Source organism: Equus asinus, chromosome 24, assembly GCF_041296235.1.
Source record: "Equus asinus isolate D_3611 breed Donkey chromosome 24, EquAss-T2T_v2, whole genome shotgun sequence".
Taxonomy (NCBI): Eukaryota; Metazoa; Chordata; class Mammalia; order Perissodactyla; family Equidae; genus Equus; species Equus asinus.
This window is the reverse complement of record NC_091813.1, coordinates 51,931,065-51,957,822: the sequence shown is the minus strand read 5'-3', so window position 1 is coordinate 51,957,822 and position 26,758 is coordinate 51,931,065. Positions and strand designations below refer to the sequence as shown.

Genomic DNA, 26,758 nt, shown 5'->3' with positions numbered 1-26,758 from the left:
CAATAGTCTACTTTTTATTATAGTTAGAGCTTAACCCCTCTACTGAAGTGTAGTCTACCTGTGAATTTGTGTCTTACTCATCTCTTTTCTCCTAAGGCACCTTCCACACAGCAGGAGTTCAATGTTTATTTAATAAACTGAATTATCAGTGCACAAAGCGCCGCCCAACAACAACAAAACCCAAAGGGACATGTCATTGAATGGAATTTTTTAGGTTTCCAGGAACCTCTCACTTCCTTACTGCACACACGCAGAAACTCTATTAAAAAGGAAGACTATTACAGAGGCACAGTTACAAAGTATCTTTTATAAAGAAGACTTTCATAAAGTTATTTTAAACAGTACCTCTGTCTTGGCTGATTTGGATGAAAAGATGAAACAAAAAAGTATTCTTTCTGAGAAGTACTAAATGTGTAGACAAGACATGATCAGCAAGATGATTCCTGAGACCTCACAGTCTGACCCCAGTCCAGCAATATGATTATACTCCACGGTACTTATCTCACTTCTCCAGAAACAGTACTATCAGCTTGCAATGCTCTACAGGACTCAAAGTCTGCACATATACCCTCCACATGACATACAAGAAATACAACAAGATATCTAAGCGTGCCTTTGACTGAGATAGGCAATTCCTCTAGCAATATCATAGTATATGTGGAGATTCTTTTTCTCATATCATAATTCATCTTGTTTGCCTTCACAGAATCTAAAGTCAAAATGATGTAATAAAAGTAAAAAATCTATCACAAAAGTTGAAACTACATATACTATGGTATCAGATTTTACTCAGAGTTTGAATGTTACCAAAAAAGCTCACTTTGCTGGTGGGTGAAAAATGGATTCTATAGGGGTCAGAATAGAAATGAAGACCAATCAAAGGGCTACAGCAGTAATCCAGGTGAAGGATAATGATAACTCAAACTCGGGTGGCTGCAAAGAACTAAAACGTGGCAAATTTAGGACATATTCTAGAAGAAAGACCAAGGAGGCCTGTTGATAGATTACAGGTGGGACATGATACCATGTAGGAGATGACTCACATATGACATCTAAGTGATTAGCTTGAGCAACTGATTGGAAGGAAGCAGTATTTTGTGAGATGGGAAAACTGTGAGTGACGCAGGTTTGGAGAGAAGAAAATTCAAGAGTGCTGTTTTGGACATGTTAAGCATTTGAGATGCTAATAAAATAAAAGTAGAGGTGTTAGGCAGGGAGTTGGACACAGGAGCCTGGAATTATGGGAGAGATCAGGACTGGTGATACTAAGCATACAGATGATATATAAAGCCAAGGGATTAGAAAAATCATCTAGGATAGGGATCGGCAAAGTACTCCTACTGGAACACAGCCAAGCCCATTCACTTATGGCTGCTTTCTGGCTACATCGGAAGAGTTGAGTGACAGGGACCATACAGCACTAAACCTAAAACATTTACTAGCTGGCCCTTTGTGACCCCCGATCTAGAAGACAGAGTGAACAACACAAAGACAAGGGCAGACACACAGCACAAAATTCTAGGACACCCCAACATATAGAAGTGGAGCAAATGAGGAGAAGCCAGACATAAGGCTCAGAAGGAAGAGGCAGTGAGACAGGAAGAAATCCAACCACACGAAACATCATGGAAGCCAAGAGAGAAGATACTTCAAAGACAGTGGAATTAAGCATGCCCTATCCACCTTTTAGATGATACAGTGCATTCAGGCCCTTTATTGGAGTCTTTAAAAAATCTTTGCTATATTAGTTAAAATGACATTTTAGACTTATTTATAGGTTTCACTATTTCATCTAAACTTACACTCCAGTATGTACATGTTAACTGAGTAATAAAGCCATAAGATACATACTTTTTTCAAATTAAGGGAACCAAGTAACAAGGAGTTTAATTAGCCAAGTATTTAGGCAGTAAATCTTATCTGTATCCCTTAAACATAGCTTCTTTTAAAATTTATGCAAAATGATCAATTCTATAAAATGAGATTCCCAAAATATGTGTTAAACATATCTCCTTTTAAATCTGAAGTTAGAATTTTTACTATGGTTAGTCCTTGCCTTCTATAGAAAGAGATTTTTAAAGATCTATCTAGGGGCGGGCTCTGTGGTGTACTGGTCAAGTTCGGCATGCTCCACTTCAGCAACCCGGGTTCACGGGTTCAGATCCCAGGCATGGACCTATGCCACTTGTCAGCCATACTGTGGCAGCAACCCACAGACAAAAATAGAGGAAGACTGGCACAGACGTTAGCTCAGGACGAATCTTCCACAGCAGAAAAGAAAAAAAGAAAGAAACAAAGACAAATTAACAGCAAGAATTTATAAGGACAAGGGAAGGAAAAGGGAGAAAAGTGAGATAAACACTGAAACAATCTCTCTTAGTTATAAAGCATTTCACCAGCTATGGAATTAAAGTAACACTTCTTTATAAATAAATGCCCAACCTTCAAAATAGCCTACCTTGTTTCTTTTTAAACTAGACACCTACATAAGTTTCCTATGGTTATCCTCATTTAATTCTCTAACAATCCAATAATACCACTATTAGAGGCAATCATCAGAGAAGAAAACATATGCTTATGGAGCAATTATTTAAAATGAAAAAAAAGTCTACCATTAAAATTTTACATGACTGAAGTAATCATAACAAAATAAATCTTGTAAGCCATTAAACAATTTTATTTCAAGAGAGAGCCCCAGGATCCCTCACAGAACAACAATCATACTGGAATTAGCATGCTATAGCAATGAAGCAGATATGTGTAATGGTGGCACAGTATAATGGAATGAGTGCTGGGTTTGAAGTCCCAGCTCTTCAGCAAGAGATGTGTAAAACGAACAAGCCACGTGGGCTTTCTCGGCCTCTGGCTGCACATTTTAAAAATGAGAATATCTTCACAGATTCTGCTTGCTTGACAAAGAAATAGTTCAATACAGAGAAAGAGCTCCATAAAATTAAATTCAGTTGATTAAAAAAGTAAAGTGTGAGCGGCTTGCCCATGACCAAGTAGTTAAAGTTCCGTGCACTCAGTTTTGGTGGCCCAGGTCCATGGGTTCAGATCCCAGGCAATGACCTACTCCACTCATCCGCCATGCTGTGGAGGCATCCCACATACAAAGTAGAGGAAGACTGGCACAGATGTTAGCTCAGGGCTAATCTTCCTCAAGCAAAAAAAAGAGGAAGATTGGCAATGCGCTTTAGCTCAGGGTGAATCTTCCTCACCAAAAAAAAAAAAAAAAAGTAAAGTGTGTCCTATGACTCACCCGATGAACATTTATGTAAGTGGTATGAAGAAAACTCTATTTGCCTTTATATATCTTCTACAAATCATTTCTGTCACCTGTACATAGTACTTTACCAAGGCTTTAAGACAACCCAACATAATCAGGAATAGTACTAAGAGTGACTGCATTGTGGTCACATTCTTTTACCAACGTAAGTCAGTATAGCACAATAGTTAAGTACAAAAGCTTTGGAAATAAAATCTGGTTCAAATTCTAGATTTGCTCCTTATTAGATATGGGTTCTTGGATTTCTAAGTCTCAGTTTCTTGATTTGTAAACCTGCTAAGAATTTAATGGACTTCTTTGCATAGTATCTGGTACATACTGAGAGTTCAACAAAGAGTATTCATTACTATTAAGTAAAGGTTTATTTTCATACAGAGACCCCGTACTACGGTTAAACAAAAGGGTACTCAGAGAATAGGGTTATCCCAAAAGTTAACAAAAGCAGGACAGAGCTTTTCAGAGACAGAGCAAAACTGGGGATGGAACAGTCAAGAGAGGCCGCCTAGGAGGTGATAGTCAGAAAGGACACACCAGGATTGATGATAGCCTTTTGACAGGAAGCTAGCCCTTTGGCAGAAAAAGGAGAAGAGGATATTCCACAATGCTAAGATAAATGTGAAATTCTGTACAGAAGCAAACTACACAAAGGTGAACATTGGGAATAGAATGCTCCCTTATATGAGTTTTCACAGGAAGGAAGACAAGTGCTCCAGTTTGTATTGTTTGGTACATCAAAATTTATATTTGGACTTTTTACACTCTGGCAACTCTACATTTCAACATAAGGAGACCAAAAGTTAATAAAATCATACTTTGCAATAGGATCTGTGTCACTGTGCCAAATAAGTAAACTAGGGCATACTATGTTCTTCTTCCTCCATTATTTTAAGGCTTCTGGGTATTTGTTTTGGGAAACAAATTACAACTCAGTTCATTATTCTTATCTATAAGAAATGCAGCCCTTCTTTCTATTCGAGTAATACATATTGACTACCCATTACATGTATAACGTCAAGGTACACTCTATATGAGAAACAAAAATGAGACGGATAGATAGCACCTTTGGAGCTTACAATCTAGCAAGAAAATTCAAGCACATACGCATATGTCTACTGCTTTACAAAACAGAGAATGGAAGTACCTTTAGAGATGTACAAAATTCTAAGGAGAATCAAGGATAGAGCAAGATTAGGAATGGAACAGTGAAGAGAGACTACCTAAGAGGTGACAGCTAGGACGGACTTACAAGGATCAACAACAGCCTTCTGACACATAGACAGTCATTTGTGAGGAAAAAGAGATGAAGACACTCCAGGAGGAGGAAACATCAAGTAACCTAATTACAGCTGTAAGCAAAAGGCTTTTCAAATAGGGAGAAATAGGTTGGGAAGTCTGAGAACAAACTGCTCAGACCTTTTTAATGCTAGTGTGAGAGATTTTGTACCCAAAAAACCATTTCATAATTCACCTAGTATGGATTTACAACTATGGAAGTAACACTAAAAAGAGTGCCACACAAGATTGCTATTGTCTTGTTACTGAATTCTCATATAGAAGGCAATGCCTTATTCTAAATCACTCCAATTTATAGTAAGTAATATTAAGACCCACCCCATATTATCCTCACTCATGAAAAGGAACATGAAGGTTGAATAATTTGATGTAAGGCAAGTAGCAAAGCATCCTTTGATTTGTGTTACAGTTAAACTTCAGTGTGCAGATATATTATATAGATAGCTCGATAAAAATGGAGATGCTCAGATCCCACTTCCCTAATTCGGTCTGATCAATAATTGTGTTGAATCTGTATTTTTTTTATAAGCATCCCCAATGACTCATTCACAGATAGTCCACAGACCATGTTTTGAAAAATACCATCCTACAGCAAGGTTCCCAGCATGGCACCAATACAACCAGGCAATATGAACAGGTTCCATCACTGAAGATAATAATACATATTATTATCTAGATGTGGATCTAGGCATACTTCAAGTCAGACCCAGGCAAGCACAGCACCCCAAAGGCCATAGCACCAAAAGCCCCCAAGCTCCAGTTTTTGTACCATCCCAATTATGGTCATTTCTTAAATTATAATCATGTAGACAAAACAGTCAAATCTTACCGGAATTCTGAGCTCAAGACATTCCTGAGAAAACAACTTCAATTTCTGAAAGATGAAAGAATTACTGGCAGAAATTACTACAATCAAGAAACATTGCAGGGCAATGAAAATAAAAAGAGCAGTTTGCTGGCAGAGGCAAACGAAGGTAATTACCGATGGATTTTTTAGTCCAAAAAGTACATATAATCTAGATCCAACTACAGCCAGCCCTGGTGTTCTAGTGGTTAGGCTTCAGCACTCTTATCACCATGGCTCAGGTTCGTTTCCGGATGAGGGAATCACACCACCCATCTGTCAGGTGCTGTACTGTGGAGGCTGCGTGTTACTGTGATGCTGAAAGCTATGCCACTGGTATTTCAAATACCAGCAGGGTCACCCACAGTGGTTGGTTTCAGCAGAGCTTCCAGACTAAGACAGACTAGGAAGAAGGATCTGGCCACCCACTTCCAAAAAAGTGACCACAAAAACTCTATGAATAGCTGCGGAGTATTGTCTGATATAGAGCTGGAAGATGAGAGGATGGTGCAAAAAGACCAGGCAGAGTTCCAGGGTCACTAGGAGTTGGAATCAACCTGACAGCACGAACAACAAAGATCCAACTATAATCAGAATGAATACTCATTTAAATACAAATTCTTGGATGAAGGGTATATAGGACAGGAGAAATAGAAGGTGGTACAGTAGCTTATCTCCAAGATGGCTGCCATCATTCCCCCCAACCCCACCCCTTCTGTATAAGCCATTTTCTAATTGAGAGGTAAAGTCTGTTTCTCCATTTTCTTAATTTTGGGCAGACCGGTGACTTCTCAGACCAAGAGAATACAGCAGAAGTAACAGTGGATGATTTTGTAAGCTAGGTCATAAGAAGCCTTGTAGCTTTGACGTGTGGCTAAGTCTCTGGGAACACACCCTGGGGAAAGCTGACTACCTGTAACAAGTCTGACTACCCTGAGGCCACTGGTAAATAAGGAAACCCAAGCTGGCCATGTGGACAGACCATGTGAAGACAGATGACCCACCTAGCCTCATTTATTCCAGCCATCACAAACCACATACCAGACGTATGAGGAGAAACCTTTAAGTCTCAGCTACTCTCTGACTGTAACCGTATAAGTGGGACCAACACTAAGGAAAAAATGCCCAACTGAATTGTGTTTTAAAATACTGTACTTGGTGGTAGACTACAAAGTAACAAATAACCAGAACAGTTGCCCAAGGCTTCATCCTACCTCATTTCTCAACTTTTCATTAGTCACGAGCCGCATAATGACATTTCAGTAAACAACAGACCACATATACCATAGTGGTCCCATTAGATTAGTACCCTAGAGCCTAGGTGTGTAGTAGGCTACACCATCTAGGTCTGTGTAAGTGCACTCTATGATGTTCGCACAACGAAATCACCTAATGATGCATTTCTCAGAACATATCCCTGTCATTAAAAGATCCAGGACTGTACATAAACTTACCTATTGTATTTACTGTTCCCAACACATTACTCAATGTTGCTGTTCAAGCTAGTCTAATGGGAATGTTGCCATGATGAATTCCCCATTCACACACACACACACAACACTATACTGTTCATGCTAATCCAAATTCTACCTATTTTTGCAAGGTGTAGCTCAGGTGTCACCGCCTTCCTTACTACAGACATGGGGGCAACCCTGCTCCTCAAGGATTTTCCTCTTCTTCTCTGCTCAGATAAAGTCTCTGCCACTCGCTAACATTTATATATTAGCTTGCATTAATTTTTAGTAGATAACCCTAACTTGTGTGTACACTCTTTAAGAGATACCATTTCTTGTACTCCTTTGTATCCCAGAGCTTTAGACCACCGTAGGTACTCAATAAATGTAATATTTATGAGTACGCCCACAGGCTTTTTTTTAATAAGTTAAATATCTATATAGAAATAAGCTTAAATAAAAGTTTGTTTTGGAGAACTGAATAAAGCTTAAATATCTGTACTTCCCCTGAAAAGGGACAATTTTTCTCACATACCCACACGGCTTGCTCCCTCACCTCTTTCAGGTCTATCCTCAAGTCACTGAGGCCTTCTTTGGCCACCATCTATTAAAACTGCACCCATTCCACCATCACTGACTTTCAACATGCCCATCTCCTTTCTCTGCTTTATTTTTCCTCATTGCACTTATGATCTAACATACCACACATTTCACTCATTTGCAGTATTTGTCACACTTCCACTAAGACGTCAGTTCTGGGAGCAGCGGGATTTTTGTTTGTTTTGATCACTGCTGCACCCCATGCCCAGAATAGTAGCTGGTACTACACAGATGCCCTACTGTCACCTGTTAAAAGAAGGAATGAATGAATCAAAACCCAAAATGGCTGAATCGGAAGTCTCTTATTTCAAACAATGAAATTATCCCTTATCTCTTAAAAAATAATTAAAACTGCTTTTGCAGTAGGACACAAAGTGCTCTAAGTCCATTCATGGAACATGCTCCTTAAAACGCCTTTTGGTTATCAGTCAATAGTTGCTTAGCTTGATTTCTTCCTTTTCATTACCAATCATTTTTCTTTTAGCAAATATGACACAGGCTATTTCTGATTCATATCAGCAATTCAATAACAGGAATTGCCGGAACAAGGAAGTGTGGCAATGTTACAATCTGTGTCAGCAAGCACAGGCACCAAGTTAGACAATTAAGCTATACATTTTCCTTCCCCACCAGAATCACCTGAATATAAGTGATCCACTTAAAACTCAAGTCACTATGTTGCCTGATAACTTTAACTAAGTTCTATTTCTGCTTCACTTACTTTTCTTCCCAGACAACACTTCTGTTGCATTGCTTTAAGCAAAGACTGTGTTGCCTCTTTACAGTCTCGTGATTTCTACTGGTCAGGCTGAGTTCATGGGCAAGTTCCATAAAATGTCAGTCCCTCAGTATATTAAACTTTACATTTGATGATGACAAGTACTGAGTCACCATTTTCTTTGCCAGCTGCGAGGAAGGTAGTAGATCAATCAAAGACTAATACCCTTTAAGAGTTACTGTCTGATCTTGACCTACCTTTTCAGACAAAACCCTACACTTAAGCCTATCTAAAGATTTAAAGATTAGAAATCAAGTCGTAGCTTCTGTGGAGCATACCAGCAATTTAAGTTACTGAAAAGAGAATAAAACATTCCTTTCCTTTCTTCCATACCAGTATCCTAAATCATTCTTATCACCCCACAGATTTATTTCTAAGAAAATTCTCCTGCTTTCAGGATTTGATTGAAACCCAAACCAGACATTGAGAGCCTTCCTCAATCTTACCTTCTACTCATTCTTCAACATCGGGCTTAAAGCCCATCTCCTCTGCATGAACTTCTCAAGTTCCTCCATTCAGACTTTCTCTCCCCACATCTCACAGTAGTTACCTACTCTCAACACTTCTTGTTATTAACCATGCCACTTATGCTAAGTGTCTACTCCCCATAAGCCTGAGAGTCCATGGAATTGAATATAAGATTCCAAGGAATGTGCCTAACACAGTGCTTTAGGTTTGTAGCCACTTGATAAACGATGCACTTTTGTACTTATAAAAATTCCTTATGGTGGAATTCATTCCCTCAATCAAAACTTATGGGAGGACAGTTATTGTGTCAATTGCCACGTTGGCCACTGAGGATCAATAATCACACACCATCCCAGACTTCCAAAGGCAGGAGGTGACCATTTTCCTCTCTGCCTATTCAGTCTCTCACCTAACTTTTCATAAGCCCAGTTCAAATGCCACCTGGCCTCAACCACTCAGCTTATGCATAAATCTTCCACAGCTTGACTGTGACTTAAGAAGAGTGCCTTGAATCTCTCTGAACAAACAGTCTCGTGTAACAAAAGGGCACATATGTAAAAAAATCACAGACTAAAATCTCAATCCGCCTAATCAAACCTTTGTGATTTCGGACAAATCAGTGAATGTTTTTAATCCTCAGCTCCCTCATTTGTGAAACAAGGGCATACAAAGCCATCTACCTGACTGGGGCATTATAAAGAATATGAAATATTTTTAAAACCTACAGAAAGCGAATGAATCGAACTCAGGGACTTAGATGTTCAATAAAGCTTATCTTCCTTCCTCGAAAGCTCTAGCACTCCAACTTGCACTCAAAGGCCGAGGGGCCGGAAAACTCTTGGAGTCAGGAGGGCTGCGGTGAGCGGCGGGCCCCAGGGACACCTGCCAGACGTGCGGTCCCCGCGCTCAGAGGCGCCCCGGTCCCCCTCCCCGCGCCGGGCCTCACCTTGGTGGTCGTAGACGCTAATGTAGGAGATGCCCACCGCCATACACCACACCACAAGGCTCGCGATGTCCGAGAAGCTGGGCTCCTGCTCCTCCTCGGTGATCACCAGGCCCATGTGCACAGGCAGCTTCTCCAGGGCACGGCCGTCCGCGCGCCAGCGCAGCCGGAGGTGGGCGCCGGCCGGGCCCGGCCCCCCGCGCGGGTGCCGGTGATGCCTGCGGTTCCTGCCGGCAGCCGCACGCTTGCGGAGCGTGAAGCCGAGCGGCGCTAGGACCGCGGCGGAGGCGGCGCGACAGCAGCGCCGCCAGATCCAGTTCCAGGTGCCGAAGCGAACGCGGAGCCAGGAGGTGAGCGTGCGGTGCAGGCAAAGCAGAGCGTGCAGCACCCGCCACACCAGCTCGTACAGCCCCGTCATACTCTCGTGGCGCCCCGGCGCCCCCCCTCCGGGCCTCCCACCCCCGCGGCGCGGCGGCTGCTTATCTGCCCCTGCGGCCGGCGCGGGCCATCGCTCCGCGTCCCCCGCCCCCCGCGCCGTACCCCTTTCTACTGCCAACACCTCACCTCGCCCCCGCCGCCATCTTCCTCCTGCCTCCACAGCCCCGGCCCCGCTAGTACATGGACAATTCTGATTGGCCGCCGTGGAAGTCTGACGCGGCGTCTGAGTCCGAGGATGTGGCCTCGCCTGGCGGGCGAGAGAGGGCGCGCGCCTGCCAACCAGGTGGGCTCGAGGCCGAGGGCGCCCCCTGGCCGTGCGGAGGGCGAGGAGCGGACGCCACCGACCGGGAGCGGGACCCCAGCAAGGTGCTCGTCGTCTTGTTGGAATGGGCGATTTCACCGAGTCCGCGCCCTTCGGGTCCTTGGCGTATTATGCTCTGTTTTTCCTCTCCCGGCCGCCAGAAACAGTTTCCAAGGTGTGCTTGGAAATTACAAATGCCACAAAGAACCTAGGGGTAGAAAGTAGCCCTCAGCAAGCGTTGATGCTGGGGATCAACCAGGGTCCCCAAAGGGAAGTGTCTGCAGAGGCAGGAGTGTGGCCTGTTAGAGAGATCCTGCCACTGTTCTTTGGTCTAACCTTCCAACTGAGCCTAACTCTTGCCAGAGTGGGAATGAAGTCTTTAGTAATATTCCTAAAACGCAATTCTGTCTGTGTCATTTCCCGCTAAACAGAATCCTTACTGGTTGTCCATTGCTTGGTACATAAAAGAGAGGCTCCACCAGCTGACAGTCCAGTAACTTCATTCTTTATTCGTTTATTCAGCAACCGATTATTGACTGCCAGCACGAGTGACCTCAGTCACCATCACTGTTTGATGTAAACTGCCCATACAGCCGTATCATCCCCTTCATGCAGCCTAATGTTCCAGCAGATCCTGGATTACAAAGTGGTCCTCCAGACCAGTCCTGTACTTCCCTGCAACAATTCTATATCATTTTTTTCCCCTTTTGCTCAAGCTCTTCCCTTCTCCTACATTCCTGTTTCCCAAATAGGTACTGCCCAAACCCCAACCTATGTCTCAAGACTCGTCCCTCATACCACATGCCCAATGAGACTTCACTTGATTCCCTACCCTGAAATTATCTCTCCCTCCTTGTAAATATGGCTCCTTGTAAATTTTGTGGCTCTGTTTATAGCACTTCGCTCTTTTGCATATATGTGTGTGTATATAAATTATTACAGGTTATATGTAATATGTTACATAAAATATATATTATATGTTATATATGCTTTATATATGAAATTACATAGGGGATGGCCCCATGGTGTAGTGATTAAGTTCAGCATGCTCCACTTTGGCAGCCCAGGTTTGTGGGCCTGGATCCCAGGCTTGGACCTACACCACTCATAAGGCATGCTGTGGCGGCGACCCACATACAAAATAGAGAAAGATTGGCACAAGTGTTAGCTCAGGGCTGATCTTCCTCAAGCAAAAGGAAGAGGAAGATTGGCAGCAGATGTTAGCTCAGAGTGAATCGTCGTCAGGAAAAAAAAATTGTATATATATATGATAAAACAATTGTTTTTTCATAATACCTGATGCAGGCTCAGCAAACCAAGGAGGCAAAAGAAAGATTTCTTGGACTCTCAAGTTCTGGTGGTAGTGCTCTTTTATTCAGAGAATAGCATGGGGATAGGACCAATGGGCAGTGAAGAGCTGCAATGTGTTGAGGGTAGAGCTAAATTTATAAGGCATAAATATGTGAGTTATTTTACTAGACAAAGGAAAAATTATGTAAAAAGTCATTAAAATAGTGTCAGTGCAGGTGGAGTCTGGTTATCACGTGGTCATTTAACTTTAGATTTGAATCATGTCAGGACGTCCTATACTTCCTGGAGGCTGATATAGATTGGCATGTAGGCCAGAACACCTTAGGCTTCTCTCCCTGGGGCAGACTTGATTCACATCATAAAATATCCCCCTGAATCCATTTGGCCCTGAAATCCTTTGGGGATGTGGACGATGGTCAATCTTCTATAACTACTTCCGGCTGTACAGGGTCGTAGAGCTGTCCCTAAATGGGGCCACAGGGGTACAGGCAGGAAGTTCAATGGACCAGAAGGTTGCACCTGCAGAGTCCAAGGCAGACAAGGTATACAGATCCTCTGGAGACGAGAGAATCATTTGATGAGAGGTGGTCCAGGAGGCGAAACTTTGTTGACACGTGGAAGACAACTAACAAAAGAGACAACAAATTATAAGAAGAAATACAAGCAATGTGATTAGCCTGATGAATAAAGCTTTGATAATAGTTCAGAGACCTGGACCTGAGCAGGAGTCCAACCAATCATTTAAGGATGGAGTAGGGTTGGACATGGACTTAATTTGGTGACTCATATCAAATAGGAGGCCAGAGATATTTTGATGGTAGTCAGGAATATAGACACAACATTCAGTTTTTAAATGGCACAAGTGCCCCCCTGTGCTGCTGTCAAGACATCCAATGCCATTTGGTTTTGGAGGACCACCTTATGTATCTGGTATACTTCTAAATCAAACAACAAAAGGCTATGCTATATATCATTTAATGCCTTCATGGTAAATTTGTTTAGGGCTTCCATGTACCACATGACATATTCAATTCCTTTAGGGAAGGAAAATTGAGGCAAGGTGATCATACCAGTGGAAGACAGAATGGGTCCAGGGTTGTTGTAGGTTGGGTAGGTTAGCAGGAAGAGATGTAGTAAAAGTAGTTCTACCTTGTATCCAGACGGAGCCTAGGGTGCATCGTCTAATCCATCCAGGTGGCAGCCAAGGCCATAAGTTGGAACCACATTACCACTGAGTGCCATTAGGAACTAACCAATGTGTTCTGGGCCATCTATCCCAGTTAGTCTCAAACCAATCAGTATTTTTTAAGGCTATGATATGAGAACACATATAACGGGGAATTTATCCCATAGGTTGGGTGCTGTTAGGCCAAGTATCACATTTGTGATTGGTTTGTTCCCAACATAGAGTGGCCTTTTGACTGAGTTGACCACTGGTAGGAGTGACCCGAATATATTTGTTCCAAATTTGATATAGTCCATCCTGTGTGTATCGATAGGTTGGGGACTTTACCTTAGGAACTTGTTGTTTATGATCCACCTGTGACAAGGCAAATTTAGTTAGTATTTGGGCCATAGAATTGAAGGAGAAGGTTTGATTGTGGCCAGGGAGCTCCCAAGTATCAGAAACAGATGGCCACAAGGAGACATTATGATTAATAATAGATGAATCTTGTAGAAGAGAAGAGCTAAAATCTAATATCCTTGAATGTGTACTACAGCTTCTACTGAAACCTAATTTTTCTCTCTAAAATCACCCTAATTTTTTACAAAACATAACCAAATTAAGATCAACTGGCTTGCAAAATAAGCGTAGTTTCAATAAAACTTGGTCCAGTTATTTACATAAGTGCAGCAAGAATAAGAATTGGTCATATAGGCTGTTTTAAATCTGTGTTGCTGGAACTTTTTATAAGGTATCTCAGATTGAACTTTAAAGATTTTATTTTTCCTTTTTCTCCCCAAAGCCTCCCGGTACATAGTTGTGTATTTTTAGTTGCTGGTCCTTCTAGTTGTGGCATGTGGGGTGCCGCCTCAGCATGGCTTGATGAGTGGTGCCATATCGCACCCAGGATCCAAACCAGCAAAACCCTGGGCCACCGAAGCGAAGCACGTGAACTTAACCACTCAGTCATGGGGCCAGCCCCTCAGATTGAACTTTAAAGGCCTCTCAAGACCAGGAAAGCCAAGCCAAGGACTTGTCATCAGATTTTGCCTGCAATGCCTACATATTTGGCTGGATTCCTTTCCTCTCAAGCTCACCCAAAATATTTCAAGGTTCCAGAGGGTGGGGCTCCCAGGGGTGGATCCTTTGACTCTCTAAAAGTTTCTTTGTTTCTCAGTTGCAAAGCTCAAAAGGAGTCCAAAATGGGCACCATAACTTTAAATTATCCCGGGTTATCTAGCCAGCTGTTCACAGTTATCTCCATTTTTAGGGGGCCTTTCCCAAGGTGGCCACAACAAACAAGCTAACTTCTAAAGATAGTTTGTTATGATCACCAAGAAACTCGCTCCCCAAACAGCCAATTTTAAGCTATTTACCAACACAGACATAGACACACAGAAAACCAGACGCCAGTGAACTAGTTCCCAAATTTAGGGTATAAAATCCTACAACTGTTCCCACTCCAAGTGTGCACCCAGACAGTCCTATTGGACCCCAGATGGCCCTGCCATAAGCAGAAGGACCCCAGATGCAGGGGAAGCTAGACACAAGCGCCAAACTGCTCTGAGTTCAGGATCTTGATTTAGGGCCATGAATGCTTGAATATAAGGGATTTCAGGCCATTTTCCCAGGTGGCAGCAAAATAAGTCTAGTTGAAAAATAGTATTAAAATTTAGGGTGCCATTCATGGGCCATTTTTCCTCATTCAGAGTATATTGAGGGCAAACAGTATTACAATAAAAAATGTCTCTTTTTCTTTAGATCTTGTTGATCAAATTTTGCCCAGTTATTTAAAAGGCAACCCAAAGGCAAGTCCTTAGGAATGGAATTAGAAGCTCTCATGGTTCTAGAAAGCAAAAAGACAAAAGAAGAGAGATGAAAGAAAAGGGTCCTTTACCTTGAAATTCCCCCCTGAACCTAGGGCAGTGTCCTACCCATTGTTCTGCCTGTGGGCTTCCTATAGAAAGAAATTATTGGGGTGTCCCCCTGCATTGCACCCCTTGTATATCTTCCCTATTATGCCTGGCAATAATAGGTGCCTGGTGAATGGTCCCAGAGATAAAAGAACAATAGAGAAATACAGTGAAGAATTTTCCACCAGTCTGGGGGACATTCTACCAATTGTGTCCTGGAGCCGTTCTCCCAAGAAGGAGTTCCTACACTCAACTGAAGGTTAGAGTTTGGTATTTTCCTTGAACGGGAGTCCTGATTGGGACTTTCCTGCAGTTCAGAGTGTCATCAGGAGCCACAGGAAGGCATCCCAATTCAGCCTTAGGAAAAGAAACCTGCCACAGGAGTCCTGGAGATTAGCAACTGTCCTAATGACTTAAGTGATCGACCTGTGCCCATGTAAAATTTATATATTAGAGATTGCATTAGGAAGGAATGGATTAATTCATTCTTCATCACCCTCAGACTTAAGGTACTGATTCTCTTTGGGCTGAATGCCATGGTTTGCCTCATCGAGTAGCCATGGGCAGCAAACTTGGATTCATACAGCTCTCTGAGAAGGTTCCCAATGAATAAGTGAATTTAGATCCATCCTTGAAAAAGAGGAAGGCACAAGGAAGAAAAATGTACTGACCAGAACTCAAGCTCACAAAGTGGTGAAGAAAGATCCCCGTACAGGCCACCAGAAGAAATGATGTGGGCTCAGCTAGCCGAGCAGTCAGAAGAAAGATTTCTTGGACTCTCAAGGTCTGGCAATAGTGCTCTTTTATTCAGAGAATAGCATGGGGACAGGACCCACGGGCAGTGAAGAGCTGCAATGTGTTGAGGGTAGGGGTAAATTTATAAGGCATAGATGTCTGAGTTATTTTTTACTAGACAAAGAAAAGATCATGTAAAAAAGTTGTTAAATTGGTATCAGTGCAGGTGAGGTCTGGTTATCATGTGGTTGTATAACTTTAGACATGAATCAGGTCGGGACAGCCTATACATCCTGGAGGATGATATAGATCGGCATGTAGGCCAGAACTCCTTGGGCTTCTCTCCCTGGAGCAGCCTTGATCCACTTCAATGTTCATCTCAAAGTTTTCCTTTGGCAGCTCAGCCTGAGGAAGTGAAGTGTGCACCAGGTAAACCCTTCAGGCTCTTTCTCAGCTTCTGCACCTGCTCCTCTGGTAATGGGAAAAGGAGAGGGACAGGGAAAAGGCCATGACCAGGAAGCCCTGCAGTTTTCTTCCTCAGTGTGGATGAAGATTGATGCGGGGTCGGTGAGCCGAGGAGTCGAAAGAAAGATTTCTTAGACTCTTAAGATCTGGCAGTAGTGCTCTTTTATTTAGAGAGTGGAATAGCATGGGGACAGGACCCATGGGCAGTCAGAGTTTCTGCTGCCGCTTCTGCTGCCCCCGCTGGCATGGGGACAGGAACCCCGGGCAGGCAGAGCAGCTGCTGCTGCCCCCGCTGACATGGGGACAGGACCCATGGGCAGGCAGAGCTGGTGTGTGGGGACAGGACCCACGGGCAGTCAGAGCTCCTGCTGCTGCCCCGAGTTGAGGGTTAGGGCTAAATTTAAGGCATAGGTATATGATTCATCTCTTCACAAGACAAAGGAAAGAACATGAAAAAAAGTTAAAATGGTATCAGTGCAGGTGGGGTCTGGTCATTGGGTGATCCCATGACTTTTAGACAAGAATCAAATCGGATTAAGTAAAGGTTAGAAAGGTTAGACACCACCATCCTAAACCAGTTACATGAGATTGCCAGACAGCAACCAACTTAAGTTCTTGCCTTCCCCATTAAGAATTTCTAGGGATAAGGTCATCTCTCTTCTTCTTCCTGGTACAGAGAGGGAGGCACCTTTTACAGATAGAGATTTACCTTACAAATGTAAATGTGTCCCAACAAGGGCAAGTTCCATTCCCCAGAGCCTCCTTCCCTGTCCCAGTTTATCGAAAGCAATCAGCCCAAAACAATCCCGATGCCAAAGAGTCATATCTTGGGGTGGCCAATTTCAGGTCCCTACAAGCTCATCCCCCCCCTTCCTTCACAAATGCAAATGTCTCTCAAAAGGGCAAGCAAAATTCCAGTCCTCGGAGCCTGCTTCTCATCTGTAGTTTTAAAAGTAACCAGCCTAAAATCCTCATCAAGGATGACACTGAGGAGCTCATAGAGGTGGTTCCTGAGGAACTGACTAATGAGGACCTGTGGGAACTGGAACAGCAATGCATGGCTGAAGAAGAAGTGGTAGAAAAGGAAACTGCAGGAGAATAAAAAGAAGAACCCCTGTAGGGGAGGAAGACAATTCCTCTACTCTCAAGGTCCTTCTGGCTGGGCTAAGAATTAAATTGGCATGAGACAGAATAACAGGAGAAAATCAAACAAAGTTTACTCACACGTATATATGGGAGAAACCCAGGAAAGCTGAGTAACTCACCAGAATGGCTGAGTTCGCCACTTAAATACCATCTTCAGCTAAAGACAAAGGAGAATGTTGGGGGTGTGGGGAGTCAGTTATGGGAGATTACCAGAAAAAGCACAGTAAACAGGAGTGAGGTTATTATGCAGATTTAAGTCCTTGCCTTCCGCACTGATAAGAGTTTCTAGAGATAAGGTCATCCCCTTCTTCCTGGTACAGAGAGGTGGACACCTTTACAAATGGAGATTTCCCTTACAAATGTAAATGTTTCTTACAAAGGGTAACTCTTACTTGGTTTTCAGAGCTTCTCCCTTGTCTGCAGTTTTTAAAAACATAATCAGCCCCAAATAATCCTCATGCCAAAGAGACACATCATGAGGTAGCAAATTCTGCTCTCCTACACCCCCAAGAAAATTCACAGTGAAGTGTTCAGGAGAAGCTTCCATGGACCTCAACAAGCTCCTTAAAAAGCTTGAAAACATGGACCCTCAACACCAAAAGGTTTTCATTAACAGAGAGGAATGTTCATGCTGCGTTATCTGCTTACAAGCAAATCTATGATGAAAAAAAAGAAGCAAACCAAGCAAATCACCATGGACATATCTGAAAAAGGGTGACACCTCCTCAAGAAGAGCCTCAGGCAAGTGTTTGTTTCAGAAGGCATTGCAGAAGAAGGCATTGTTATCATAGGGGATGACAGCTCTGTGCACTCCTTCCCCTGAAGGCCTTCCAGTGGGACAAGATGTGGAGGTGGAAGACAGTGATATTGATGATCCTGACCCTGTGTAGTCCTTGGGTAATGTCTCTGTTTGTGTCTTAGTTTTTAACAAACAAGTTTAAAAAGTAAAAAAAAATAAAAATTTTTTAAAATAGAAGAAAGCTTACAGAGTAAGAATATAAAGAAAGAAAATATTTTTGTACAGCTGTACAGTGTCTGTGTTTTAAGCTAAATGTTATTACAAAAGAGTCAAGAAGTTTTAAAAAAACTTAAAATTTATAAAGTAAAAAAAGTTATAGTAAGCTAAGGTTAATTTATTATTGAAGAAAGAAAAATATGTTTTTATAAATGTAGTGTAGCCTAAATATACAGTGTTTATCAAGTCTACAGGAGCGTACAGTAATGCCCCCGGCCTTCATGTTCACTCATCACTCACTCACTGACTCACCCAGAGCAGCTTCCAGTCCTGTAAGCTCCATTCATGCTAAGTGCCCCATACAGATGTACCATTTTTTATCTTTTATACTACATTCTTACTGTCCCTTTTCTATGTTTAGAGGTGTTTAGATACACAAATACTTACCACTGTGTTACAATTACCTACATTCAGTACAGTAACGTGCTGTACAAGTTTATCACCTAGGAGTAATAGGCTTTACCATCTAGGTTTGTGTAAGCACACGCTATGATGTTCGCCCAGACAACAAAATTGCCTAATGACATGTTTCTCAGAATGTATCCCCATCGTTAAGCGATGTGTGACTGTATATCCATTCAATCTAAACTTTATGGACTTCTCTCTTTTCTAAAGAATTTCCTATTTTGTCATCTTCAAGAAAAAGTAAATGGGGGGCTGGCCCCGTGGCCGAGTGGTTAAGTTCGCGCACTCCGCAGCAGGCGGCCCAGTGTTTCATTAGTTCGAATCCTGGGCGCGGACATGGCACTGCTCATCAGACCACGCTGAGGCAGCGTCTCACATGCCACAACTAGAAGAACCCACAACGAAGAATACACAACTATGTACCGGGGGGCTTTGGGGAGAAAAAGGAAAAACTAAAATCTTTAAAAAAAAAAGTAAATGGGGCATTTTTAGGAAATTTGAGTGTTCAGAATATAACGTTTGGACTTCTTAAGCATAATTAATCTTCCACCTCCTAAATTCTACCAGGGACAGAAAAATGTGGAAAAAGTTCCACAGTCTCAAGAGATATTAAGTCTCAAACATTATGGGGACAGTATTTGATTTCTCTTCAGTTTACAAAAATGCTTGCAGTTACCTTAACTTAATCCTCACAACCAACATATGACCTATGTAGGCCAGGTATAACCATCTCAATTTTACAGAAAAGAAACTGTTAAAGAGATGAACAATTAAGAATAATGAGAAAGGGGCTGGCTGTAAGACGCATCCCTTCAGCCAGCCCATCCTCTTACGCCCTTCCCTGCATCCTCATCTGTAGTGTGGAGAAGCACTATGGAGATGGTGCTCATCCTCATCTGTTGTAGGGATTAGGGCAATACCGAACATGAAGTGCTCGGCAGTGTCTGGTCATTAATGAGAGCTCAGTAATTTAATCCATTGCAGAAAAAAGTGAGACAAAATTTCAGTATGTTTTTTAGAAAGGACATGATCATATAGTACGTTTTTCATTTTTGACAATTGTAACCTTATAATTGAGCTGGTACAGATAGCCCTTAAAATAGATCATTTTCTCATTAAAAAGTAAAAGCCTCTTTAAGTAGAAATACTGAAGTCTGACCTAAGTTCAACTGCTGGATCTTGAAACATAAAGAATGACAATATTGAGAAAAATGTTGACTCAAACAGTAAATTTTGATTTCCATCAAGCCACATTCTAAGAAGAACAGAACTAACCACAAGAATTTAAAATGAGGGTTATTTAAATATATTTAATAGATTATTGTCAAATATGCAAGCCCAAAAAATGAGACCCTGAAGTTTTATTTAATATTTGTAATGATCTCCTTGCAAATGAAAGCTTATAACCTTCAAACTAAAAAACAAAAACAAAAACATGGAAACAGCAGGCTGAATTTTTCAATAAGCTTCTCGAAAATTAAAGAAAAGAAAAATATATACAGTTATGGGAACAATTTCTTAGTCATTCACGAGGAAACTTAAATATCGCCAAATTTGGTTGCATATCATTTATGTAGCAAAAGAGAAAATGATCTGTGCAGCTACTGAAAAGTTATTCTTCCAGCAGTTATGGATCTAGTACACAGGATTTATATGACAAATCATCTGATAAATTAAAAACTATGCCCCAGCCCCCTCCCTGTGTTCCCTCACAGGCCTTCACCTAACACATCTCTTGCACGGCTAGTCTAGTCTCGACATCAGCTTTTTAGAGGGCCTGGACTAACAGGAGTCCACTTACACCCTATTGCCTTTTGTGCTATTGCTGCAATGTGTTTACTTGCGTATGTTTAAAATCCCACAAGACATTATTGTTTTTTGTCTTTATTATTAAGACTTTATTTTTTTAGAACAGTTTGTAGGTTCACAGCAAAATTGAGAGGAAGGTACAGAGATTTCCCATATACTTCCTGCCCACACGCATGCATAGCCTCCCTCATTACAACGTCCCCCACCAGGCTGGTACATTTGTTGTAATCGATGAACGTACATTCACACATCGTTATCACCTAGAGCCCATAGTTTACATTACAGTTCGCTCTTGGTTTTGTCCATTCTATGGGTTTAGACAAATGAATAATGACATGTACCCATCATCATTGTATCATACAGAGTATTTTCAATGCCTTAAAAATCCTTTGTGGTCCACCTGAACATCCTTCCCACTCTCCCTGCCAAACCCTTGGCAACCACTGATCTTTTTACTGTCTCCATGGTGTGGCCTTTTCCAGAATGTCATATAGTTGGAATCATATAGTATCCAGCCTTTTCTTTCACTTAGTAATATGCATTTAAGGTTCCTCCATGTTTTTCATGGCTTGATAGCTCATTTCTTTTTAGTGCTAAATAATCTTCCATTGTCTGGATGTACCATGATTTATTTATCCATTTACCTATGAAAGTCATTTTAGTTGCTTCCAAGTTTTGGCAATTGTGAATAAAGCTTTTGTAAACATCTGTGTGCAGGTTTTTGTGTGGGCATAGGTTTTCATCTCCTTTGGATAATTGCCAAGGAGTACGATTACCGGATCATGAGGTAAGAGTATGTTTCACTTTGTAAGAACCTACCAAAACATCTTCCGAAGTGTCTGTTACGTTCCCACCGTCATGATTCAGAGTTCCTCTTGATCCACATTCTTGTCAGCATTTGGTGTTGTCAGTGTTCTGGATTTTGGCCATTCTAATAGGTGTATAGTGATATCTCATTGTTTTAGTTTGCATTTCCCTGATGCCACATAATGTGGAGCATGTTTTCATATGCTTATTTGTCATCTGTATGTCTTATTTGGTTAGGTATCTGTTAAGGTCTTTGGCCCATTTTAAAATTGGGTTGTTGGGGCTGGCCCTGTGGCCGAGTGGTTAAGTTCGCGTGCTCTGCCTTGATGGCCTTGGGTTCACTACGTTGGCTCCTGGGCACAGACCTAGCACCATTTGTCAAGCCATGCTGTGTTTGCATCCCACATAGAAGAACTAGAATGACCTATAACTAAGATATACAACTATGTACTGGGGCTTTGGGGAGAGAAAGAAAAAGAAAAAAGAGGAAGATTGGTAACAAATGTTTGCTCAGGGCCAATCTTCCTTACCAAAAAATAAATAAATAAAATAAAATAAAATTGGGTTGTTTATTTTCTTATGGTTGAGTTTTAAGAGTTCTTTGTATATTTTGGATAACAGTCCTTTAGCAGAGGAGTCTTCTGCAAATATTTTCTCCCAGTCCATGGATTGTCTTCTCATTCTCTTGACAACATCTTTTGCAGAGCACAACTTTTCGGTATTATGAAGTCCAGCTTACCAATTATTTCTTTCAGGGATCATGCATTGATGTGGTATCTAAAAAGTCATTGCCATATCCAAGGTCAACTATGTTTCCTACTACGTTATCTTCTAGGAGTTTTATAGTTTTATGTTTCACATTTAGATCTGTGATCTATTTTGAGTTAATTTTTGTGAAGGGTGTAAGGTCTGTTTCTAGATTCAAATGTCCCGTTGTTCCAGCACCGTTTGTTTAAAAGACTATCTTTTCTCCATCATATTGCTTCTGCTCCTCTGTCGAAGATCAGTTGACTATATTCATGTGGACCTATTTCTGGGCTCTATATTCTGTCCATTGACCTATTTCTCTATTCTTTCATGAACACTGCACTGTCTTGATTACTATAGCTTAATAGTAAGTCTCAAAGTTGGGTAGTATCCGTCCTCCAATTGTGTTCTTCTCCTTCAGTATTTAGGTGGTTATTCTGGGTCTTTTGCCTCTCCATATAAACCTTAGAATTAGTTTGTTGATATCCACAAAATAACTTAATGGGATTTTGATTAAAATTGCATTGAATCTATAGATTAAGTTGTTAAGAATGAACATCTTGACAATATTGACTCTTCCTGTGTCACTGATTTCTTCTTTCAGTCTTGGGTCAGCTGGCCGGGGAGCTCCACAGATAGAGCCCACCAAGCTGGAGGTCAAGCTACTGCCTACGTCTCCCCATCTGAAAGACAAGGTGTTCTCCCCAGTGCAAAGGCCCTGGATCAAGACTCCACCATGTCTGTCTACTGAGAGTGTGGCTGCTGAGGGGCTGCATCAGAGAGACTAAAGCCTGAGACCCAGGAGACCAGGCCCAGGTTGAAGCCCCCATCTCTTGTTGTCAAGGCTGTTCCCACACCAAGGCAGAGCACTGTCACCAAGCTACCTGCTGTCCACCCTTCAGGTGTAAGGAAGCTGCCCTTCCTGCCTATCCTACGTACCTAGCTTCCTGAAGACATGATTCAGACTTTCATCAGTAAGATTGGAATCAAGGCGTCCTACCTTCCCACTCTGTTGGAGCAGTTTGAGAAATCAGAAGCCAAAAAGGAGAACCCTCTTGTGCATCCTGCTTACAGCTGGGCTATGGGACACTCATACAGTGTTGACACTCCCCAGCAGGAGACTCCTAGACCAGTTACAAGCCATAGAATTGGCCAGTGTGGCAGGACTCACCCCTCCAGCTACCCCTCCCTACCAGTTATGGAAGCCCTGGCTGCTGTCTCACTGCAGCCAAAGCCAAATCTCCTAAGTCCACCGCCCGGGAGGGAACCCTGAAGCCTGAAGGAGTTACAGACACCAAATATCCACTGGCAGCCCGCTTCCAAGAAGGGATCCATGGCCCTAGTCCAGTCCATGTGAGGTCTGAGGACCATGCCTATTGTGTCCAGAGCAGGACCCTGCCCCAAAAAAGATGCCGTCTTTCCAGAGGTAGGCTCCCAATGGAACCTCAAACACCTTCAGAATATCACTATCAAATCCGTCTTGTCCCTAGGCCCAGCCATCCCCCTTCTGCCACACACAGCTGCCTCCTAGGAGCCGCTTGATCATGGGACCAGCAATGGGCAGGCAGATCCTCCAGCCCCTAGTCTTGCCCCATCCGCTTTGCTGTCCCCTGAGGCCTCGTCCTGCTGGAATGAATATGGAATAGCTCTCCATTTCTTTAGTTCCTCTTTGATTTCTTTCATCAGTGTATTGGAGTTTTTCTCATATAGATTTTGTACATATTTTGTTAGATTTATTCCTAAGTGTTTCATTTTTGCTCGTGCTAATGTAAATGGCGTTGCATTTTTAATTTCAAATTCCACTTGTTCATTGCTGGGAAGTGTTCTCTAGTCCTGTGATTAGGTCTCAGTCTTTCAGTGAGCCTCTCGCCTCTGGGCTGTGAGCTTCACAAGTACTTTTCAATTCCCTAACCCACCCGTTCTTACGTGGGTCAGGATGGGTAGAGTGGACTGGAGTTGGGTATTTTCCTTCCCATAGGTTGGTTAGGTTCTGATAAAGCCCCAATCGTTTAGATTCTGGTAAAATAGTTTCTCTTGAGGGCAGACCTTGTTAAGAACAGAATGCTCTGGCATATTTCAAAATTGTTTCTTTACCCTTCCCATTGCCCAGAAGCATGAGGGGATTTTTCTCCAATATTCATTTGAGAACCTGATTGAGTTCCTGGAGGTAAAACTCACGGTTGGGGGGGTGGGGGGTGGAGGCTTTGTCTGGACCCCCGAGGGTTTTTAATTCTCCGACTTGTCCACTCTGAGCCTCCAGCAATTCATCACTTACAGTTCAGGTTTCCTTACCACAGCACTGGTCTCCGTGGAGGTTCCTGCTCAGGGGTTTCTGCTCTGGTAAGTTGTAATTCTCTGTATTTGCTTGTCTGTCTCTCCAATTTGGGAGCAGCAATTTGCCCTGTGACCTCACTTCTCTGTCAGATCTGAGAAGAATTGTTGATTTTTCAGTGTGTTTAGCTTTTTACTTGTTGTTACAATGGATTGACAACTGCCAAGCGCCGGATCGTAAACCAGAAATCTACTACCAGTTTTTTGTTTTGTTTTGTTGTTTCGTTTTGTTTTGTTTTTTTGAGGAAGATTAGCCCTGAGCTAACTACTGCCAGTCCTCCTCTTTTTGCTGGGAAGGCTGGCCCTGAGCTGACATCACACCCGTCTTCCTCTATGTTATATGTGGGACACCTACCACAGCGTGGCATGCCAAGCGGTGCCATGTCCACACCCGGGATCTGAACCGGGGAACCCATGGCCGCTGAGAAGCGGAACGTGCGAACTTAACCGCTGCGCCACCGGGCCGGCCCTCTACTACCAGTTTTTTTAAAGTTTTGTTGGAACGTAGCCACTTCCATTCATTTATGAATCATCTACGGCAGCGTTGAGTAGTTGCGACAGAGGCCACAAAGTCTTAAATACATGCTATCTGGTCCTTTACATAAAAAGTTGGCCAACACCTGACTTAGATTACAAAATCTCTCCAGTAAAAGGAGCTTTATTCTGACTGGTTTATAGAGGCTAAAAAGTACTTATATAAGTCCAATATTCCTAGAATTCCCAGAAAGTAAAGAAACTCAACTATGTACCAGCTTTTTAAGGGAAAAAACATTGCTTCCTCACAGAAACTGCTTGGCCATAAGCATTTTTATACAAGAATCTGAAATCCTAGGGTGAATCATACTTGTTTGACAGTTTGGGTTTTTAGAAAAATCTGTTGAGTTCATCCCCTGGATTTGTCTTCTCATAAAGAGAGTTCATCTGAACTTTCTGAACTTCTTTACTGGCTTATCACATGAGTTCACGCCCACATAGTATTTAAAATGAGGAAGAGCATAAAATTATATGTTCAACAATTTAGAATTATATGAATTCTGATGAACCTTTTATATTAACATTAATTATGAGCTATAGGGTGTCATTTTAAATAGAATTCCCAAGATCCTTAGTTAACTTTAACAGTTGGAAATAATATTAAATCAGGTTAATTAATTAAGTGATATCAGTTACATAGATAACTTCTAAGTAACATAGAATACTGAAACACAGGTCACTAAGATATATATCTATCCATAGAGATATATATCCTATATATACACGCACTATATATGTACACATATACATATATTATATAAACACACACACACATATATATACACACTAAAATATTTCTTAGTGTATATATATACATTTATGTGCACAGTGTGTACTATATATATAAAAGATTGACTGATTGGACTATCTAAAGGTTAAAATTTTCTATAGGGCAAAAGATATCATAAACCAAGCCAAAAGAAAAATGATGGTCTGTGAGAAAATATTACACTGTAATAGAAAAGCTATATTAGTAATATGGCTGACAGATGTAACATCCCTATTATACAGAGAAATCCTGCAAATCAACTTTTAGAAAAGACAAGGAACTGAATTTTTAAAAATGAGCAATGTATATGAATAAGTCATAAACAAAAGAGGAAACGCAAAGGCTAACAAATATATACAAAATGTGCCCAGCCTCACTAGGAGTCAGGAAGCGAAAATCGAAACCATGTGATCCTGTTTTATCACCCATCAGACTGGCAAAATGTAAAGTCTGAGGGTAAATGCTGACGATTATTTAGAAACACGTATCTACAAATATTGCTGATGAGTTCATACAACATTTGGAGGCAGTAATCTTTGTAAAATAATCTGTTAGGATCAATTATAATTAAAAATACACATAGCCTAGGGCTGGCCCAGTGGCATGGCGGTTAAGTTCATGCGCTCCGCTTCGGTGGCCTGGGGTTCCCAGGCCCAGATCCCGGGTGCAGACTAACGCACTGCTCATCAAGCCATGCTGTGGCAGGCATCCCACATACAAAACAGAGGAAAATGTTAGCTCAGGGCCAATCTTCCTCAGCAAAAAGAGGAGAATTGGTGGCAGATGTTAGCACAGGGCTAATCTTCCTCAAAAAAAATAAAATAATGTACACATAGCCTTCCACACAGGGATCTCATTTAGGAATTTCATTACATTTCTAAGTGAATAATTATCATGAGCTACTTTTCATATAATACATGGACATTCATGATCTATTTAAACACTATTATTTTCATTGGCATTTATGATTTTTTAAAAAAGTAGTTGATAAATCTTAAAGTGAAAATGAGTTCTGTAAGTCTGAATAATGGTCCCTGGGTGGGGGAGGGGCAGGAGTTTGTCTTGCAGGGAGAGACTCAACAGGAAGGAATGACTATATCCTAAGTATTTTTCTGAAACCAAGATAGATTGGGACAAGAATAGTCGATAGGCAATTGTCAGTGACTGTTGTGAAAGTTGAATAATGGCTATGAAATCA

General features: G+C 41.8%; 1 protein-coding gene across 1 annotated transcript in view; it reads right to left on the bottom strand.

Annotated features, from left to right (window-relative positions):
- Window positions 1-10,259, bottom strand: part of NUS1 (NUS1 dehydrodolichyl diphosphate synthase subunit) — a 30,689-nt gene extending 20,430 nt beyond the window's left edge. Inside the window, exon 1 of the mRNA XM_014866125.3 lies at window positions 9,673-10,259. Within this exon, the coding sequence (XP_014721611.3) occupies window positions 9,673-10,087 (415 nt within the window). The 5' untranslated portion in view covers window positions 10,088-10,259. The remainder of the gene's footprint in view (window positions 1-9,672) is intronic.
- Between the last annotated feature and the right edge of the window lie 16,499 nt (window positions 10,260-26,758).